The sequence below is a fragment of the Arvicola amphibius genome, chromosome 15 (assembly GCF_903992535.2).
Source record: "Arvicola amphibius chromosome 15, mArvAmp1.2, whole genome shotgun sequence".
NCBI lineage: Eukaryota > Metazoa > Chordata > Mammalia > Rodentia > Cricetidae > Arvicola > Arvicola amphibius.
This window is the reverse complement of record NC_052061.1, coordinates 12926364-12948342: the sequence shown is the minus strand read 5'-3', so window position 1 is coordinate 12948342 and position 21979 is coordinate 12926364. Positions and strand designations below refer to the sequence as shown.

The window sequence follows — 21979 nt, the reverse complement described above, 5'->3', positions numbered from 1 at the left end:
AGCTCAGTGAATTCATTGTAAACTTACAAATAACTAGATCCGGGTCCCCTTTGGTCTTTCCTGTGCTTATAGCAAAGAAGAGGGTATGTGGGGCAGATTTCTTTTAAACTTTTAGTCAATCAACAGCAACAGAGTAGATCAATGGCCAACAAAATAAACGGCCAACAAGAGGGTAGCAAACGAATCCACTTGAACTTCTGACCTCCAGGATGTGCTCCATCTTTGCCATGAACTTTCTGAAAACATCTTTTACTCATTGACATTTTGTTCATTATCACAATGAACCCCTGAGCCTGGAAATGTGTACTTTTCCACATTCCAAATTTCCAAAGGGTACTGCAGTGAGAGCCTGGTTCTGCGGAGCCCCGGGGCACCAGTCTCTCGGGGCACCACTGCTCTCGTCGGGTACCCATGCCGGTCTCCAGCCCCAGCACATGCCTCAGGCATTTGCCTTCACCACTGCCTCCGACCTGAGCAAACTGCACTTGTGACCGCAACCGGTTCTTCTCCCAGAACACCGTGCTCAGCCTATCAGTCCCCCACCTTAGGTTGTCCTTGCTTGTACCGAACTCCCTGACACCGCAAGTCTCCCACTTGTGAAACCCTACTGGCACTGTCTTGGAAATGTCCCTCACCCCCCACCCCAATCTTGCCCCTCGCTATTGCCGCTCATGTCGGATCCTCAACAGTCCTTGCTCACACTCAGAACCTCTCCAGTTTGCTTGCCATCTTATTCTGTTTCTAACGGGCACAGATTCAATTGCCTCCTCTCACTTGCTCTTCTGACACGGGCAAAGCGTACACCTTAATGCCTAAGAAGTTTGCATGAGAAGGAACAGATCTGCAGCATTTCAAGCTTTCCAGCTAGCTTCCTGGCAAAGCCAGACAGCTGGTACAGACCTCTGACTTACAGTTTTCCTCCCCCTCAAGACTCCCCGTAGTGACTGACGAGAAATCCCACCGCCCCCACTGCAGAACAAGCTAACTGTGTGCCCCGGAAGCTGGAAGCTTGCTGCTTCCTGTTCCCCTCTAGACAGATGAACGCAAGGTCAGGAGCTGTCCCCATTCCTTTCCACGCCTCTCTGTACACGTCAGTCTCTAGCTGCAGTGGAAGCTGCTGCTCAAAATTCAAAGTGACGGCAGAGGGTGTCCATGGAGCCCAGTGGTTTTAAGAATGAATCAGGAGACAGATGGCAACTGCTTACTAGCTTTCTGACCTGGGGCCAGGGACTTAACCTCCTAATAACTTACCCACCTCCCAGCATTGCTCTGAGACCAAAAAGCCAGATGTGTGCAAGGAACCTACCATAGCACATGGTGTTTAACAAGTGTCAAAAATCTAGGATTCTCCCATCAAAGAAAAAAGCAAGTGCTCAGCATCATAACCTGCCTCCCAGCATCACCTGCCTCCCAGCATCACCAGCCTCCCAGCATCACCTGCCTCCCAGCACCACTGGCCTCCCAGCATCACCTGCCTCCCAGCATCACCTGCCTCCCAGCATCACTGGCCTTCCAGCATCCCCTGCCTCCCAGCATCACTGGCCTCCCAGCATCACCTGCCTCCCAGCATCACCTGCCTCCCAGCATCACCTGCCTCCCAGCATCACTGGCCTCCCAGCATCACCTGCCTCCCAGCATCACCTGCCTCCCAGCATCACTGGCCTCCCAGCATCATCTGCCTTCCAGCATCACCTGCCTCCCAGCATCACTGGCCTCCCAGCATCATCTGCCTTCCAGCTGGTATACATATTCATCCATATTCTCTCCCCACCCTCACTCCATGTGTGTGTCAGGGTGGAGTAGAGTTTTGCCCCCTTTTAGGTTGTGCATAGCCCTACCGTAAAAGAATGAGGAAGATTACTGCCAAGCCAGCCAGAACCAGAAGGACAACGGGAAACACGGCAGCCATAATCACCAGAATAAACACCACCATGAAGAACTGCTGTAAAAAGTTCTCGGCGTGAAACGGCAGCCTCACATCCAGCTCATCCATATCCTTAGAGAAACGGTTCATAAGCCGGCCTGTGGGGGTTGTGTCAAAAAAGCTCATTGGGCTCCTGACGATCTGAGGAGAAAAGCAGAGAGACGGAACGGGGAGTGCTCTGTGGACTTCCGGCAGGGTAGGAAGGTGAGAGCAGGAGCCCTGCCTGCTACAGCAATGGGAAGCAGGAGTCCATCTCCAGGACCTCGCTAGCTGGAACTCTTAGAAGTGAGACGAATATCTTCCCCCACCATCCTTCCGGCCTAAGAGCCAGGGATGTATTCCTATTGCTCTCTGAATGTGACTTTCCTATATGGTACTCAAACACGTGGAAGACACCTTCAGAACCAGATAGCAGACTCCAGGAAAGCTGTCCCATCCCCAGAGTCCAACACAGTGCTTAGCACAGTGCAGGGCCTGGTTTGCCCTGTGGGCTGAGCAGTCAGGCAGGTGGGCCTGCAGCCCGCCGTGGCACTACCTTGTTGAACACACGGTTGTGGAGTGAGGAAGATGCCATCAGTGTGGTGTTGGTGAAGGTAAAGCCTTTGATGATGCCAAATGCCAGCACAGACACCATACTTGCTATGTATACCAACTGGTACATGTGGTGTTCGGTGTCTTGCAGGGTCTGGTCAGCATTGCAGGCTGTGTTGTTGCTCTGGGGCGGACAGATGACCTGCAGCACAACAGGAAAGAAGAATCAAGAGTCGATCTCCTAGTGGGAGAAGGGGGCTATTTCAGATCATCTTCCTAAAGGGAAGAGACCACAAAGAGGGGCATAGCCTGTTGAAGATGAGCCAGGTGGGATGGGAGAGATGGTTCGGGGGTAAATTATTGCCACACAAGTATGAGGACCTGTAAAAAAAAAAGCAAGGCATGGTGGCATAGGTCTGCAACCCCAGTGCCAGGATTTGGGGGAAGACGGGCAGATCACTGGGGCTCGCTGGCTAGCCATCCTCGACGAAACAGTGAGGTCTGGATTCAGTGAGAACCCCAACCTCAAAAATTAAGGTAGAGAGTGATAAGGGGAGACGCTCAAGGCTAGTCCTCAGCCTCCACACACTCCCACGTAGGCAAGTGCCTGCATACAGACATAGCAGCAAACGCAGTTTAGAGGAATAAAATTTAAATTCGAATCAAGACTGAGTCATGTAGGTAAAATCAAGTCAGGTCCCTCGGGGGCCATCTGAGCTTTTCATGCCTCATCCACAGAGGGGCACCTGATGGTGGGGAAAGCTTAGCAGATAAACAGGTGTAGGACAGCTGTTGCAGAAGCCACCTGTGCCTCAGGAGACCCGCAGTGATGCTAGGCCAAGAAGACCCAGAAGCAATCAAGACCAGGATTTTAAGAAGCTGACCTGGCTCCCCTTAGGCAACCCAGACAGAGTGGCAGGGGCTGTCCTCCCACCTACCGAGCTGACTAGCAACAGTCACAGGCTAGTGAGACCCAGGGGTCTCTATGTGGGCTGATCCAATTCCTCAATCCTCTCCCCTGGCCTGTCTCCATGGGCCAACTGTGAGGGTGCTGCTGCCCTGCCCTGGAGTCCCTGGCAAAAGAGATGGAGCCTAGCAAACCCCAGGGGCTCTGAGGATCCCAACAAACTGTGGCTCCTCCCTTCCCAGTGAGAGGACACAACTTTGCCAGCCAGCGTTTCTAGAGAGAGACTATCTTCGCCCACCCGTTGTTGAGGAATTGACAGTTTCATTTTTCTCTGGGCTGCGTGCTAAAAGTCAAGGATGCCTTTGGGGAGCAAACAAACATGTCTCTTCTAAATGCCATTCTGCTGATTACAGTAATGGGAAAATGTAAACCAGAGGTGGCTGATGGATGAGCATCTGCCCAGGCAAATGCATCCCTGGGGGGTTGGCTGATGAAAGTCTCAGCCTGCGGAGGAGGGGTTTGCTGTGCTGTACCCACATCATCGGGGATGGGGAATAACCACAGGGGCACCGCACTGGTGCTGCATATTCAGTGACCTACTCAAGAAGCCCTGAGTCTAGGGGATGGCTCCACTTGACCCTACATCTGAAGTCCTCTGGGGAACGGACAGAATCGTCATGAGTGGGGACTTGGAAGAGTACACGTATTTGAAGACTGCTCTTGTTTTTATCTGCACAGAGCAGGCTTCTCACTGCCCTATGCCTGTGGGAATAGCCTCCCCTCCCCCACACCCATGCATCCTTACTTGATGCCATAGCAACAAAGTGGTCCCACGTGTAGTCTCAGAAGATGAGCAGGCATACCGTCCCCCCCCCCCACGGCATTCCCTGGAGCTCCAGGAAAAGCTTTGAAACCAACAGCCAACAAGTGGGAGAAGATTCCAGCAAGCTGGAGGAAGAGGAATGTATCGGTCCTGCTCAGGAAGGGCCCTGGCCAAGAGGGAAACCCTGGGGAAAATGGAAGGCCTTGGTAGTCTTGGTGCACTTATAAAGGCTGTACCCATTTTGGGTCAGTCTTCTTCCTGCCGAGGGACCTTTGGAGAGCCGTGTAGAACCTTCTGGCACTAAGTGGTGTCTGTATTAAGACACACTTCTTCAGGGTCAGGGATACAACAGCTTTGTTCATCTTTCCAGGTCCCTCCCTGTCCCTCCTCAGAGGAAACACCAGATTGATACTACCCTACCTGGACAAGTGTGACTCCCCACATTGGAGCTGTCGTATTTCCGCAAACCCTTTTAAATCTGAAATTGCACATGAAAACATCCAGGTGCCTTGCTTATTTTGGGAACAGGAAAGGAGCTCAAGAATTTGAATTGCATGACCCGGGAACTGGCCTTGGAGTCACCGAAAGGGGTGATGGAACAAAGGGAACACACTGGGTGTCACTATTTGGCAACCGTTTTGTTCCAAGATGTGGACTCAGTAGTATCAAAGGAAACTCACCTGGGAGCCCCTGTCTAGCCAGAGTCCCAACCACCAAGTGCTGAAAGCAGAGCTGCCCATCATCAGGAAGAAGAGACACAGCACCAGGAAAGAGACCAGGTACCCTGCCAGAGGAGCAAGGGGGTGCAGATGTGAGGCCAGCAGCAGATTCCCCCTACTCTGAGCCTCGCCCTTGGGATTTGGGGAAAGCCTGCAGAGAAAAGATCCCTATCTGGAGGGTTCATGTGCTAAGTTGACTCAAGATGTCTTGATGTTGGGCCCCTGCACCCCAATAAAGACTTTTGTTCCATTTGGTTGGAAATAGAACCAGATTGTCAACATGTTAGTAAAACCTTCAATGTCCAGTTCGTTCATCTCTTTGAGATAGGCTCTTGTTATACAGCCAAGGATAACCTCAAACAATACAGCTGAGGCCGCCTTTGAAATTGTGATCCTCCTGCCTCAGCTTCCCCCAGGGCTGTGATTACAGGTATGTACGACTATGCCCATTCAATGTTCCATTTAACAGAAGCAATTCAGTGTGTATTAAAAGCAAGTCAAGAGTCCAGTTTGGTAGTACAAGTCTGTCGTTCCAGGCCAGGAACGTTTGGTTGGGTAGATCATAAGTTTGAGGCCGGCCTAGCCTACACATGAATTCTGTCTCTAAATAAATATCCAAATCCCCAGTCTTTCTGCAAGAGACTTGCACATGCAGATAGTCTCTTGTGGTGAACTGATTGCAGCTGTGCTCAGCAATCAGTGTGTATGCGCGCACATGCTTGTGTGTGTGTATGTGTGTGTATAAGAACCATTGATGGCTTCTGGCTGCTGCCCACTCAGCTCCAATAAAACAGAACCTGGCAGTTTTAATGGCGATAAAAAATGACTCCATTTAAAGGGCTGTATTATCAGACTTTAGGTTTTAGGGGGGAAATAAAAGCACTGATAAGCAGCGCTAGCATAAGCATTAAAAGAGTAATTGGTGAAAGAAATCATAAAAACATGAATCCAACAGTTTAAAAAACAGATTTTTAAAATGTAAATTAAATCAAGAAACCTGATGTTTTATACCAAACCTCCAGAAGCCTTAATATACGTGTGATATGTTTCCCAGGTCACGATTCCTTCGCGAGGAGACTCAATCTGGACCAGCTGGTGCACAGGAGCTATGGCGACAAACACAGGGCCATGAGCCTGGTGGCCAGGCTGTGTACAGTGAGGCCAGCATGTCCCCTTTGCACCCTCCCCTCCACTACCAAGGGCACTTGTCCTATTTTCCAAATACTTTCAAATTTCTAGTATACCTTTGCTCATTTTATATTATTTAATCCTCTCTATATTCCTGGGAGACAAGTGACTTGGAGTCTTTTAAGGACTCTACAGTGTTCTCTGCATAGGAGTCCAGGGTTGTGCAGTCTCCCAGAGCTGACCCTCAAGCAGAAGACACAAATGAGTATACAATTAGTCTGCACTTGTTGAGAGCTCCCAAGCTCAGCTGGGCTGTGTACGCTGCTGTGGCAGGGCAGGGGGACAGGGTGGGGGACTTTATACATGGTCTCTTTTTTACTTCTCAGGAGCCCCATGGACTGAGCCCCGTGATGCTCCACCTGCGAGCCTGCAAACTTGTTTGGAATGTTCCACTCCCTTCCGGGCTGCAAAAGGAGGAAAGGGCAGCAGATGAGGGGACCCAAGGCACAAATGGTAAGAGTTCCTTCAGCCTGCCAGCCCATCCAAGGGACAGACCGGCATCCTTCTGGACTTTTCCTGAGCTTTAAAAAAAATACTTCAACAGTGGTGAGGAGGGGAGTGCAGCCTTCAGGGTGTGCCCTGCCCTTCCAGCACCATGCAGAGTACTCCGCAGGTCAGTAGTTAACCATGGCGGACAGGTGCTTGTCTCCGGTGATGTTCCACAGCCCACGTTCTTGTCTGGAGAAGGGTGGGTAGTGACCACATAAGGAAAGGGGTCTCCATTCCCCCACAGCCTATCAGCAGCCTGGAGTTCCCCCCAAGGCATGAGAAAGGTATCTTGGTGTTTCCCTTTGGTCCAGGAAGACCATAGAAATTGGTTCTTTCCAAATATGTGTGCATTTGTCATAAGCAGCATTAACAGTGCCGTATTCCAGTGACTCAAGGCTTTTTCTTCACATTTTAATATTTTGAAATCCAGACGTGCCTCTGTTCAATAGGTGCTGCCATTTAGTTGGCAGAGGTTTTGTTTTGTTTTGTTTTTCTTCCCCCTGTAAGCCTATATAAAATGATGGTGAGCTTGAGAGATGAATGTCCTCTTCAGTCTGCTGCTGTATGCTCTCGGCTTTTGATTGTTTGTTTTCTTGTTTTCTCAGAAACAGTACATGCTATGGTCACCCAGACAAACCTCAAACTCATGATCTTCATGCCTTGGCCTTCCTCATTCTGGAATTACAGGCCTGTGTCACCACACCTGTCCAAAATGTTTGTGTGTGTGTGTGTGTGTGTGTGTGTGTGTGTGTGTGTGTGTGCATGTGTGTGTGTTTGCTTCTTGCCACACAGGACTCTAGCAGAAAGCCATCCAACTGTGGGCATTTTGAAGACTCATGATCCTTTTCCCTAAACAGGCTGAGGTGCAGAGTTTGTCCCCTAGGGACAAGGGCTGGATAGCAACAGTCTAATGAAAAGAGGTGCTTCGACAGCTGGCCCTGGCCAGTCCCATCTCTACTTCCTCTTCCCCAGAATTTTTTCACACCCTTGCTCTCAAATTCCCCCTCATCACCTTCCCCCATTTCCTCATCCCGTACTTCACAAGGAAGGAACTCCTACACATTTCTGAAGGAGCAGTGCACATTCCTGAAGGACCAGCGCAAAGACCGCCCCCTCTATGGAGCCTCCCACAGCCTGTTACCCCCATGCCAACTCCCCATTACCTTTACCCCAGTTTGCCACAGCTACCCATCTGCCTGAGACCTCTACCAGGCTCTACAATGAGAACCGTGAGCACGGCCTTCTCTTCCACGCTGTTTCAGGACTTGGGACTCAACGCAATGCCTGGAGCCTATTTGTTGAGTGGGTGTATAACCTGCTCCAGTCTTGATTCCCTCCACTGCTAAACTACCTTTTCTCAAGGCTCCCTGTGGAAAGTGGGGGCTCGCGAGCTTTCTCTGGCCTCTAGATCACGTCCATGTGCTGCTTTGACCTCTGGGGGAGGAGGTGAAAGCAACCCATGGAAACAGCCTAGACCTGATTCTAGAAGTCACTGCCTTCCAGGCACTTTGCCAACCACTTCCTGGACAGCTTTTCATTTTAACTTTGCAAGACTCTCCGAAGTGGATTCTGTTATTTCCCTGTGTTGTAGATTGAGAAACGAAGCTTGAGAGTGTCCAGCTAGATGGCCTGACCAAGGGTGACACCAGCAGACATGCTATCACAAAACAGGAGAGCTCAGCCCTACACAAAGAACGGGCAGCTACAAGTGCTGAGAGCCGGAGACAGGGTCTTCCCCGGGCAAGAGCACACCAATTGGTTATCCACAGGGCCAGCCCTGAAAATGGGTAATGTGTATAAACATATAGCATTATATGGATTGAATGATTGCGTTTTTTTATTTAGGAATGCACACACACACACACACACACACCAAGTAAAGAAAAAGAGGCCATGAATTTGTAAGAGAACAAGGGGGTGGGGCATATGGAAGACTTGGGAGGAAGGAAATGGAAGTGGGAAGTGATATAATTGTGCTATAATCTCAAAAAATTAATTGATTACAAGAGTGGTCAAATGTCTTGCTCACGGTGGCCAGGACACAGAAAGAAAGAATGAATGGATTAATGAACATGTTCTCTCCTCCCTCTTTCATTCCATCTGGGTCCCTGACCTAGGTGATGATGCTGCCCTCATTCAAGGTGGGTTTTCTTTGTAGGCAACTGCCTCTGGGCATGTCCCCAGAAAGAACCCAGTGATGGCATTTACTAATCTTCAAGAAGCTTCACAAGCCAATCAAGCTGACAGTGCTGACTACACAGCACGAGCTCATACCACAACAAGCCATAACCCTAACTTCCCAGAGCAAAAGCCACCGTGTTTCCTTTCTTCTCTCCCAATAGAGGATGCCCAGCACCCGCTCCAGGGTACACAACCGAGGGATAGGATGCGAAATACCTTTTGTGTCAACAAATTCTTCCATTTCAGGCTCTTTTCCTTCATCTTTCTCATCGCCTGAAGCCAAGACTAGGAAGAGAAATTGCATAATAAATAAATGAAAAGGTCCGTGTCCACTCAGGACCCAGGGGCAGTGAGAGAGGGGACTGTCAACTGTACCAGCATCTTCGTCTCCCTGAGCTGGGCTCTCCTTCAAGGTCTCCACCATGGCTACATTGTAAATGTGCTCTGGATCCTGGAGAGGAAATGAAATTACTTCTGAAGGTGCAATGACAGACTTCTCCCAGGCGGGAAGTCATGAGGCAAGGCTCTTAATCCCACTCACCCTGGTAGGTAGGCACACACGTAGTTACCTTGAATTGCAGTCCTCGGAGGTTGTGAATCAGCTTAGCATAGCGCCCTCGCTCTTCCATCAACTCCTTGTGGGTGCCCTTTTCACAAATCTCCCCATCTTCTAACAAAATGACCTCATCGCAAGACTCCAGGAACTGCAAAAGGACAGCACAGTGATCCACAATGACACTGCCTTGGTAAGAGCAGAACAGTCACGTGCCAGACACTGAGCCAGCTCTCCCAGGTGGGCTGAGCTGCTCGGGTTTCAATTCTGGCACTGCTGGCATCAGAGGACAAATAACTCCTTGTCTTTGGGCTGTCCTGTGCCTTGTAGGCTATTTCACAGACTCGCTGGTCTCTACCCACCAGTAGAATGCCTTTCCCTAGTGTGACCAGCAAAAATGTCTGCAAGCATGGCCAAATGCCCCTAGAGGGTCCCAGTTGAGCAGCTCTGAGCTAGTCCCCAGTCTCTTGAGTACAGAAGCTGCCACAAGGAAGCAACTGAACCTTCGTTTGTGTCTTCTCTGAATGAGCTACCCTACTCAGAAAACTGATTGACCATTATAGAGGCCTTGGTTTGGTAAAGAGAAGAGAGATGTGTGTTCTGAGTTCACGGAGTAGAAACCACACCCCCATCAGCTTTAACATTACAATAACTATTGTAATGAACAGTACCACACACCTCATTTTACCCAAAGCACTTCTGCTTTTCGCATTCTGAGAGGAACTCTCTTTTATTCTGGAGCTCTTCCGATGGCATCCACCCATCAAAGGGCAGAAAGCCCCTCCTAGAGGCAGGCAAGATGCTGTAAGACTGGGAACAGTTCTGCCTAAAGACACCAGGGCCAGAGTTCTGCTTTGCACTTCCATTCCATACAAAGCCAAGTCCCACTTGGCTGCACTTGATTCGAATCTGCAAGCACGGGCTACCACTGATGCCTGTACAGAGTGGGTATACACATGCTTCAACCAGAGTGGGTCCAACAGTGTGGATAGTTCTAGCCTCTGTGTGTCCCCTATCCAAGACTTGTCTCCTTCCCCAACAGCCCAAGCGGGAACCCGGCTCTTGGCGCCCCGTGGAGACACCTTCTGACAGAATATCCCCCCACACACACACACCCCCGAAAGACAGACTTCGTACATCACCCTCCAGTGTTCCACTACCTGCTCTCACATCTTATCTCTCGACCTCCCGCAGCCCCCAGCTCAAGAAAGCAGGCAGCTTGGCTAAGCCATCGATTTTCCAGATAAGAAAAGGAAGCACTTCGGGCCTGATACAATCTACAGGCTTTTCTGCCTGTGTGTGGTCCACAGTCCAGACGTGATGTGGAAGGGTCCAGCAACATCCCTCCTCCCAGCAAGCCCTCAATACACTCCAGCAATAGCAGGTAGCTTTGTGTATACATGGTCTGCAGACCCTTCGGAAGCTGAGCCGAGTAGTACCAACAACTGACGGCTGGCCTAGCTCTGTTTCCCCACGTAAACAGATGAGTGACTGTCCTGACCAGCTACTCCAAAGCATCCGAGGTCAAAGCTACTAAGAAATGTTCTCACAAGCCCCAGGGCTGCAGTTTGAGGCTTCCTCCCCTCCCCCACAAAGACCAAGATGAAGAGCGCACCAAGATTATGGTGCCACCTGGTGGACTCTTCGTTTTCCAACAAGCGAAAATCAAGTGAGCTACAGTGACCTTGGCAAGGTGTGGGGCTGGAGAATCTGGGGAAACACTGGCTTGCCTAAGATCATAGCACCGGCTAGTGAGTGTCGGAGATGGCTATGATTTGCCCTCCGTGAGGGTTCCTGAAGGGACAGCTCTATCTCATACCTGTCGGGACCAAGGCATCCTCCTGGACCCAGGACTCCTTGGGAAGACAGCCTTCCCAAGGCAGGCTATTGTGAGACAATGCTCACAAGCCAGAGTGATGGTACCCACACTAACGACTCTGGCTAAGCCAGAGATCCTTTCTAGACTGAGCCCAGGCAGCCTTCTCCTCTATCTTGGCCCTGGCCTGCAGAGGACCTAGGAGTTCGTGTCCAACCAGCCTGACTCAGTGTTTACTAGAGTGGTGGCTGGCACACCTGCTGAAGAAGCCAGACACCCACGTGTGCAAAACTGGAATGCTTCAGCTGATTCTGGGGAGGCTCTAGGACAGCTGGATTTCCTGGGTCCTTGAGAAGGCCCTCTCTTTTTGGGGTGGTCCTCCTGGGTTCAGTCAGAAAGTCCCAACACACTGACCACAGGGTCCTATAGCTATGTCAAGTTTTTTTGCTGCTTGCTTGACCCTCCCAGCTTCACCAGCTCAACTTCCCCTTCACTGAAAAGCAATGACACCTGCCTCCTGCCCCCAGGTCAGGCCTGCTGGACAAGCAGACGGGACTTCTACACCACTGCCCCATGTGCCATGCCTGTGGGAGGCTTCCTATATTGGGGCATGCTCACACGTGCATGTTTGTTCACACGTGCATGTTTTGCTCACACGAGCATGTTTGCTCACATGCTCATGTTTGCTCACATGTGTATGTTTGCACACACGTGCATGTTTGCTCACACATGCATGTTTGCACACACAGTGTATCTCCAGGACTTGCCATAGAGAGAGTAGAGCAAGACAGCATGAGAGGGGGACCCTGGCTTATCTTGAGTAGAGAAGGAATCCTAAATTGCATCAAGTATTCAAAACCCGTGTGTGGGACAGATGCAACAAGGTTCATGACCACGCAGTCAAATTCTCCGTTTTCGCCCAATCTAAGTCCCATCATTTGGCCCCTAGTCCTGGCCTCCAGAGCCTTTCAGGGACAGAGGAAGACTGGGGGCTCCTGGGCCCCTCATCAGAGGAGTCCATGGCTATCTGGGTGAGGAAAGAAAGCAGAGATTCTATCACCCCAGACAAGAATCCTTTCACCTCAGGTCCATCCAGTCCCCATCAGAGAAAGGGTGGGGCATGAACTGTCCTGGCTTGGGTCCCCATTTCCTTGGTACCAACGGCCCAGTTGTCAGAGTCAACTGATCCTGGAGAATCTACTCTGAGGTGGAGGAAAGGTCATGTCCCTACTGACCCCAAAGGCTAGGCCAATGGAGGTCATACAAAGAGAAAAGCAGGCAGGGGAGGCCGGAAGTCAGGGTGGCTGCAGGACTCACCAGTGTCCCCTCCATTCCCTGCCCTCTCATCCCCTGTCCAGGTAGGGCCAGTTTCAGGTGGAGAATGCCTATTTTAGGCAGAATAGGGGTCTCCGTGAACATCAAGCCTCATGGACCTTCCATGTCCCTGTCACCTGCAACTGGTGGGTAACCAGGACTACAGTCTTTCCCTTGAGTGTCTTCTTAATGCACTCCTCAAAGACATGCTTCCCCACATGAGCATCCACAGCCGAGAGCGGGTCGTCCAGCAGGTAGAGTTGGCGGTTGGCATACACAGCACGGGCCAGGCTGATCCTCTGTCTCTGTCCGCCGGAGAGGTTGACACCCCGCTCCCCAATCTACAGACAGGGATAATGTCACAGCCCATCATTAAGTCCACCTGGCACCCTCTAGCTCTTGTTCACCCGGTGCTTCCGAAAGTTCCCCAGGTCTTCAGGGAGGAGTCAGGCTAGCTGATTGTCTCTGCACACAAGCTCCTACACACACACACACATACACACACACACACACACACACACTAGACAGGGTTGACTGGAAGAACTCCATCTCCCTCACTTCACTGAAGCACAGTGCCAACTGTGATGGGACCCGTCTGAGTAAGGGGTTCCTACTGCATGGCTCCAGCTTCCCAGTGCACAGCCCACTGTGTATTGGCTGATAACACAACGGAGATTCTTTAAAAGCCTGGTGGACGGACCAGGAACCCCTCTGTTCGCTTCCTTGTATGAAACCATGTGTGCCATGAAGACAAGACATGCTGTCTTGCTCACCATCAGATCCCTAAGACCCAGCACCTTATCTGAGGCATGGATTAGATGCTCAGTAAACATTTACTGCAAGATGAAAAGCCTAGGTTATGTTTTTCTGGGAATCCCATCCTCCTGAGCCCAGAGTGAAGTCCACTGTACTCAGATGCCCAGCTACCAAGCTGGGTGCTGAGGGCTGGGTACTGGACAGAAAAAGTAACCTATAAATCAGGTGCTCACATTTCAGCAGGGGGCACTAGACACACAAAAGCAGCAGCCCGCGTGTTCACCCAGCACTAACCAAGAAGCGTTAATTGCAGCTCTTGGTGGCAAACTGCTGCTGACGGTGGAACTTCAGAGTCTTCCTGCGTGAAGCTGGGCCAGACCCTGAAAAGCTAGAGGGTGGCTGGACACCTTGGTTGGCTGACAGGGGTGCACAACTCAAAAGGGGAAGCCAGAGCTGCCTGTGCATTCGGAAAAGCCAGTCACTCACGCCTGACAGGCGGAGTGCGAGACCAGACGCTCAGGCTCTCTGAGCTGGCACTGTGGGAAAGCTTGTCCTAGATGCATGGTGTGCTGGGGAGAGAAGGGAGGGCGGCACAATGGCTCTGGGTTGCCTGAGTCAGCAGGCTCAACCCTGAGGGGCAGGGTCTGAAGGTGACTCAGCATTCCTGGGCTGCATGGAGCCAGGGAGGACCGGGAGCCCTGACACGCCCAAGTATATGGAGCTCTCTGGACCACTGTTTTGAGGATGGAGCTGGACCTTGACTTTAGGAAGCAGGTGTTCAGGAACCCTTCCTGAGATGGTGGGAATGTGGGAAGTGGGCTGTGGAAGCAACAACCATGCGTCAAACGCAAGTAGGCTTGGGTTCACCTCCACTTGGTGGACCCCAAAGTAGAATTTTTGATAGGCAAAAACTGGACTTTGCCAGCATTTCCTTGGGGCTTTCTGCCTCTGGGACATGTAGATATAGATTCAGGGTCAACTGGGCAAATGGGACTCATCTCTGCTCACCTCAGTCAGGTCTCCATAAGGGAGGCTGTTCAAGTCCTTCTGAAGACCACAGACGTGCACTGTGTGCTGATACCTGGGTGCATAGAGGTCAGAATGGTCAGAGTAGCACACGGCACTGCTGCCTGGACTGTTCCTGAAGGACCCACTGTTGCTGAGGGGACAAAGTGAAACTCTTGCTACTGCTATGCTCAAGGCTCACAGGCAAGTTGTCCCGAGAGCAGCGTCTCCTCGACCCCTGGGGTCTCTCCTTGCTGTGTTGACTCCCCTTACAGGGTTCCTGTCATGTAGGAAAAAAATGCCCTCACAGTCTATGAAATACTGGAGGTGCCAACTGCTATCATTGTTCTTTGAGCAAAAGAAGGGGATAGTCTGTTTAGATGTGCACCTTCCTGGACCCAGATGGAGTGGGTTGGACCTTGGACTTCCCGCAGGGCAGGGAACCCTGACTGTTCCTTGGACTGGCAAGGGAGGGGGAGGGGAGTTAAAGGAGGGAGAGAGAAATGGGAGGTGGGGAGGAGGTGGAAATTTTAATAATAAAAGTAAATTTTAAAAAAGATGTGGGCTGTTATTGACGACAGCATCTAGGAGAACACAAGGCAGAATCAAGGTCGTGATGGAAGACGGGATTGTATGTGGTGGAGCAGCATAGGGTTAAGTGACTGCAAAGGCCAACCCTGACACCCTTGATGAACTCCTTCTGATCCACAAAGCTACTTTGTTCACCCATCACCCACCATGTTGGAGAAAAAAAGGAATAGGCACAAAAGACATCACTTCACGGGAAAGAGGAGTAGGAAATGGACCCTACCTCTGGGGCTTCCGGGACTGTAGTGTTCCTCAGTATCACCCATTCTCAAGCCTTGGAGTTCAGACCTATGAGGAATTCACTAGCTCTGTACAGTCTAGCTGCTGGGCAAATACCTCGTCTTACTGGGCACATGATGGAGGAGTGTCTATGTGTTACTTTCATTGATTAATAAAGAAACTGCCTTGGCCCTTTAAGAGAACAGAAAATTAGGTAGGCGGAGTAGACAGAACAGAATGCTGGGTAGAAGGCAGTGAGGCAGACGCTTCAGGCGGTTGCCATAAGCAGTCGCCATGCTTCTCCTCTCTGAGATGGACGCAGGTTAAGATCTCTCCTGGTAAGCGACCACCTTGTAGTGTTACACAGATTACTAAGTATGGGTTAATTAGCCAATAAGAGGCTGAAACTAATGGGCCAGGCAGTGTTTAAAAGAATACAGTTTCCGTGTAATTATTTTGGGTAAAGCTAGCCGGGTGGCAGGAGGCGACCTGCCGTTCCATCTACAGGCACGAGCCCACACAGCCCTGGTAGAATGCCACCTCTCAGAGCTTCTGGCTCCATACAATCCAGTAGGGTATGTGGTCCCATAGCAAGGGAGAAGCTGACACTCCACTGCTCTGCTCTGTCTTAACAGAACTGTCCCCAAGGCACCACAATGACCCAGAGCCTCAGAATCTGGCCGTTCGCTTGCACAGCTGGCATTCCTAGTGGCATCCTCATTTGCACACATCCAAGCAGCTGCTGGATCCCACACTGAGCCTGAGACTTTTGTCCCACTGGCAAGCTGTGTACTGCAACTAAGGATGGTTGGTAAGTTCATTATTAATTGATAACAGCCTTAGCCACAAACAGAGCTGTTCCACCATGCCTCCTTTGCCTTGGTGGACCGAAACTTTCTGGAACCATGACCCAAAGAAGCCTTTCCTCCATTAAGTTGCTTCTGTCAGACTGTCTGTCACATGATGCTAACGTAACTCTTATAAGCACATGAGGAACAACATCCATGTTCCTTATGGTGCCCTGCACATGACAGACATTTGGCTAATATTTGCCCCTTCACCTCTTTATTGATCAGCTAAGTAATTGTCCTTCCAGCATGCTTCTGTGGAAAGCAAAGACATTCCAGGGAGGGATGGCGTAGGCATAGGCAAAGGGGGTATGGCCATGAGACACTAAGCAGGACTGTTTGGTTCATACCAAGGACTCCCACCACTGATCAGAATTTCCTGTCATATGTGAGCCTTCTGTTGATGACATCACATCCAAGGAAGGAGGAGGAAGAGCCACAGGCGTCCTGCTGGGAAGACACCTGCTGACCAATGCCACCCCAGAAGGTACGGAGTCTGTGAGCTCAGATAATAAGGGAAGTCCAAACCGCAAGTGGGCCCTTGAACTTGACTCTTCCTACTTCAGTCCTGTGGTGCTTGGGGATGTTTTTGAGTGACCCTGCTATAAGCAGTCTCAGTGGAAACAAATGATACCCGCACAGGTCCAAGACTCGGGCTTTGTGGGCAGCCAACTCAGCTCTCTAGACTTCAGCTTCCCCATCAGGGAAATGGGGTCTACTGCCTGGGTCTCCCTAAAACAAAAATTGGGATGGGACTTATCTGAGGCAAAGAGACCTAGGAAGACATTACTTCCCAGAGCTTAGAGATAATGGCCCAACACGTATCAAAGATTTATAACCGGAAGTTTCAATTTTATTTCATCAGACCATCTGAGGACACTAACAACAATTACCTGGCTGGTGCCCACGTGAATTAATCATGCGAGCAATGACTAATTGCACGCCTTCTGCTCGTGATCCCAAGCAAAGTCTTAGTTTCTTAGCCTAAATCAAAGTTGCAAGGCTCATTTTTCTCCAGTCAGACACCATATGCCCTGCTACAGAGAACCTCAGAGCATATGGTACTCTGCCCTGGGAACGAAGTGACAACTACATCCTCTTCCCAGTAGGCCATGTGGCCTCAGGTCTGCAGAACAACATGCTTCTCCTGAACTCCTGGGTCAGAAAAAGAAGATCCTGCTCCGGGGCAGATCCCATGAATGTTTCATCAAAATGCATTGAAGAAACCCACTAAGTAACCATTGCTAGTGGCATCCGCAGCTGAAGCAGGGTGGACCAACTACCAGAGTGCCGGACACAGCCCACGTTTTAATACCTTTGGTGATTGTACTTCTCTCCAAACAGAATGTTCTCCCTCACATTCCCGTGAAAGATCCACGCCTGCTGAGACACATAAGCCAAAGGTCCGTTGACAGCCACGACCCCTTTCTGTAACTGCATCTAGAGCAACAGTAATGGGGAGCCTTAGAAGACACATCCCAGAGTCCCTCCCAAACGCCACCCTCTAACTGCTGAGCATTCGTCACATGGATATAAGGGGACTGACGGATGTCTCATCCACACCCTGTAAGCCCAACTGTGCAGTAGAGGGTCTAGAGGTGGGACACGTGCAAGGGCGAGGCAGGAAATCCAGGGAACAAGCAGTAAGCAAAGAGTCTTACTGCCAACGGGAGGATACAAGCTACACTCATCTCACCCCTGGGCCAACTACAGCAAGATGCCTTAAGGAAGAGCAGCAAGATCCCCTTCCCCCGGGTGTGCCGAATGGATCCAACTCTCCCTAGCGTGGTTCCTGGGAGCAGAGCACAGCCTGTACCCCTGGGGTGGAGACTCCAGTATGGCCCACTTCAAAGAAGTAGCTCTGACTCAGTTGCATGGATGTAACCATGCAAGAATTCAGACCTTAATGGGACCAGAACTCTCCCCCTCCCCCCCCCCCCCCCCCGAAAAGAGTGGGAAAGCCTATTTTGTGAGAAACTTTGGGACCTTGATAATACTGAGTGGCCCCGTTAGAAAGCATGTGAGGCCCTGCTCGTGATGCTGAGTAAACACGGGCGTTTAAGCTGACCCTGCACAGTGTGCTTCTGATAGACAACGGCAGACGCAGTGGCAATGAACAACCATCCCTCTCCATAGAGGAGACTCATAGAGGAAAAGTATGACACTTGGGGCGGATGACCATGGGGTGGTGGTAGCGTGGCTGAGCGGGGACAGTGTCACATGGTGCAGTACTATTTTTGAAAACCCTGGGAATGGTGGAAGGGGCCTGGAGTTAGATTTGGAAAAGAGATGATGTCATTAGCAAGAGCAGATCTAAAATCGTAGGTGCCTTCCAGGCGCTGTGCTGAGCCAGCTGAAGCTGTGATTGGTCTCAAGGACTCAGCTCTGGCTGGCATGTCCGCTCCCTTTGCTAACCCTCGCCGCAGCCCTCCTTGGCCATTTTGTAGATGGCACGGTCCAGAGAGGTCAGTCTCTTTGTCCAAAGGGAACTGGTGAGCATGCAACTGAGACAAAGTGGTGTGACCCCGCAATCTAGAACATACTAGCTTACCCTTCCCCCCTCCCCCGTCACGGAAAAGCACAGGATTCCCTCACTGTTTCATGGAAGATAGGCTCTATCTTCTCTGAGACGCTCCCAAGGGATAAATCAGAGGTTAGACATTAAAAGGAGGCCAGTTTCCTTGCAATAGATATCAACGCACCGCAAGAGGGACTGACTGTGAATGGATGAGCTGCCCAAGGCGGAAGTCTGGGTGTAGCTCGGCTGGGTCAGCTCTTACATTGCTGGAAGACCCACGCTGATGGGTGGAGAGTGGCGCTGGTGTCCAGTGTGTCACTGACTCTGAGGTCTCACAGAAGCACACACACTTAGCAGCCAGAGCCTGCCCGACCCAGGCCGTGCCTCACCTCCAGGAAGGGACATAATCATAGCCATCTCCCTGCCGAGTCAAGGGAGGTCGAAGAAGCCAATCACCCTGGCACTTAGAAGACTCACGCTCCCATTCTGGTGGGGCCCTGCTAAGCCTCTTTTCTTTATTCCTTCAGAGGTCCCCCAAGTTCTTTAAGCAATGGGAGGCAACCCCAGCTCAATCAATCTTCCCTTTAGGAACAACAGTAGGCAGAAGGAAGAGTTAATTCCCCAACCTCCTCCGAACATGCCTTACTCATTTAGGGTGACGCTTGTGAACCATGACAATCGTGACGGCCACCTGTGACTACAGTAAGTTGCCTTACCACCTTCTTAGTGGTGGCAAAAACAGTCAGAAGTGGCAAAAGCAGGTCAAGATCTAGGAACCTCCCTCTTCCAATACAAAGTGTTCAGAGCAGATAAGGTCACACTGCTGCCTCTAGGCATTCAGTGAGTCACCCTTACTCAAGGCTCTCAGGCAGGACTAAGGGTTTTGGAAACAAACAATCAAAAATTCATCGAAAGTTCCCATAAGTCCCAGTTCCTTCATTCTCCACCAAGCTGCTTTTCTGGGTTTTATAAGCCAGGACAGCCATGAGAGAAGCCACAGATTTAATAATCCATCTCTTGTTTGGGCCAACATGGAGCTGAAGGCAAGGAAGCAATCACTGTTTAACTCCTGTCCTCAGGAGGTAAAGCTAAAGATGTGAGAAAATTCTGGCCCGTGTTTAGCCAAGCATGGAGCTGCCAAATGCATCAACCCAAAGGAATCAACAGCACTCACGTTAACTATGTGCAGCCAAACCTGACCACTGTTCTACAGGCTCGTTAAGTCCCCCAAGTCTACAGCAAGGAAATCCTTCCAGTCTCCTGTCAATGTAGTCTTCCCAGCTCTCTCCACACACTTACCTGTCCTAGGAGAGCCGAGATGAGGGAACTCTTCCCACTTCCGACATTCCCGCATATCCCTAAGACCTTCCCCTGTCACAGAAGAGAGAGAGATGACAGTAAGACAGTTACCCCCCACACCCACACACTGTCTGGGGGCCTCAGGCTCTATGCTGACCAGGCCAGGCAGGACAAGGTGGCAGCTGCAGCCTGAGCTTTTGTGCCTATGCACAGCTTGGAAGGATGCAGAGAAGAGAGTTTTAATTAAGAGCCCTCCCTCGGGCTGCAGAGTACCCAGAGGGCTTCCGGAAAATCCCGCTCACACACTGATGTGAAAACAGCCTTGTGCCAGTTCAGGAGGCATGGACCTGGATATGAGGGCTGTCCTGTGCCCAGGGGCTGAGGACATGAGTCTAATGACAGGGAAAGGGGCATGTGACCCAGGGAGACATGAGACATATTTGAAATATAGAGAGCCGGGAGATTTCAGAAGTCATTTTTTAAGTAATCTTTTATCATAACAACTCAATTTAGAACTCCAAGTGTTTCCCACTATTTCTACAGAATGGCTTGATAGCTGTAGGTGTGCCAGCTCAGCCACCAGGCGCGGTACTGAGCACCTGTAGTCACCCTGGCTCCACGGTCACCACGGAGGACATTGTAAATCCCAGTGAAATCGCAGCTGCCCAGAGGACGAACATAACAGGTGGATCCTGTGCTGGCCCCTGGGGTTCAGTTGGAGATGAACGAAGGGGAGCAGCTGACATGTGGAGCTTGTCAAATGTGTGTCCTGGAAAGGGTGATGAGTGGGTGGGACCGGAGGAACATGGGACAGTTCCTAGAAAGCTGATCCGTTCGTTTGTGCTGGCCCAGCAGCACCTGCTGAGTGAGCCTTGGAGTGAAAGCAGCTTGTCTGGGAGGTGCAGGCAGCACCAGGAGAGAGGAGGATGATTCAGGCAAAGAGTGACACCCGTAAACCATGCTCTGTTAAATTTGCCCAGACAGAAGGCAAATGAAGCTCCCAGCTGCGGAGAAGCTCTGGCAACTCTGGGAAAGGGAGCAAAGATTCGGATGACACCCCAACACCCTTGCACTGCCTGTCAAAGTCTTAGACTCTGTGGGTGGAAGGTGGGCATGTACACTTAAAGGTCCCAAGCGTGGACAAGAGTCATGGACAACACTTGTCACGGGTGACATTGAGCAAGACCTGAAAGAGGCAAGGCCGGGGTCACATAGCCCTCTGGGGTAGCCTCAGGGGGAGAGAGGCAGATAGCCTGTCTGCTTCTGTGTCTGAGCAGAGGTTGCACACGGAACATTCTAGAACATTTATAAACAGACCTGCTGCAACCCTTTAAAACAGAGGCATTCAGTATGGAGCCCAATATGACTTCTTTCCCACCCCAAAACTAGATTAGACGAGCTCATCATCTTCTGTCACACCTGGCATGGTGTCTGTCATCAATAACTTCTTTAACTCATCTTTATGGAATATCACACACCATGCTAGGCACTGGGAATAAACCATGATCAGGACAGATGGAGTCCCTGTCCCGTGGAACCCATGGTGTCAAAGCTGCAAGTATGTGAAGCTGGCCCTGTAAATCACAGTAGCTCTTCAAGATGATGAGGCCAGTTATGGAGCCTTGGTGTAGGTCAGCTTCATGGAGGTTTCCATATAAAACTCTATTGGGTCCCGCCTTTTCTTTGGGGAAAGGCAAGAGCCTCCAAGGCCCATTTATTTTTTTTTTCAGAATGAGCCCCAGGAGGCCTGCGTCTTCTGGGTGTCTCATTATTTCCTTCTCAGCCACCAAACATTATTAAGAACCTTGCGTCAGGTGTGGGCTCGGGGCTAAGGGTGTAACTCGGAATAGCATGCCCTGATCTCATCCTGGAGGACAGCGACTAGTGGAATCATGAAGCTAAATTTGGAGCAACTAAGACAGCCTGAATTTAGAACTTGTAAGGGCAACACTTAGGTTCGCTGTGATTGTTAAAGAGAAGGAGGGCAGCGGTTGCTAATGGCAGCCGAAGCTCACCGTGAGCTAAGCATTTTGGATGCAGCTTCTCTGCTCTCACAACCAGCTTGTGAAGAGAATAGGCAAAGAGACAGACTCTTCAGAGCTGAGGCTACACACCCAAGGTAAAGTAGCTGTAAGTGGCCGGGGCCTGGAACTACTTCACAAAATGCTGCCTGCGTCTTTGATGCAAGTTGTGGAAATGTATTGCTGAGATTGGTGTAATAAAAAAGTGACCGGCCAAGAGATAGGCAGGAGGTATAGGTGGGATTTCTGGACACACACACACACAGAGAGAGAGAGAGAG

The 21979-nt window shown here is 50.7% G+C and overlaps 1 protein-coding gene across 6 annotated transcripts in view; it reads right to left on the bottom strand.

Moving 5' to 3' along the window:
- Abcc12 (ATP binding cassette subfamily C member 12) overlaps window positions 1-21979 on the bottom strand; it is a 72200-nt gene that overhangs the window by 20849 nt on the left and 29372 nt on the right. For 5 of the 6 annotated variants that reach the window (XR_005283284.1, XM_038312380.2, XM_038312381.2 and 2 more), the window contains 11 exons: window positions 19679-19750; window positions 17177-17301; window positions 14210-14282; window positions 12583-12786; window positions 9332-9466; window positions 9138-9213; window positions 8979-9047; window positions 5921-6010; window positions 4866-4969; window positions 2460-2657; window positions 1839-2065 (listed from right to left, as the gene is read on the bottom strand). Coding sequence is in view for 5 of the 6 variants with exons in the window: in XM_038312380.2 (XP_038168308.1) it covers window positions 1839-2065; window positions 2460-2657; window positions 4866-4969; window positions 5921-6010; window positions 8979-9047; window positions 9138-9213; window positions 9332-9466; window positions 12583-12786; window positions 14210-14282; window positions 17177-17301; window positions 19679-19750 (1373 nt within the window). In the remaining variant the exon portion in view is untranslated. Of the gene's footprint in view, window positions 1-1838; window positions 2066-2459; window positions 2658-4865; window positions 4970-5915; window positions 6011-8978; window positions 9048-9137; window positions 9214-9331; window positions 9467-12582; window positions 12787-14209; window positions 14283-17176; window positions 17302-19678; window positions 19751-21979 lie in introns of all 6 variants that reach the window. The other variant, XM_038312382.2, reaches the window with a different exon arrangement.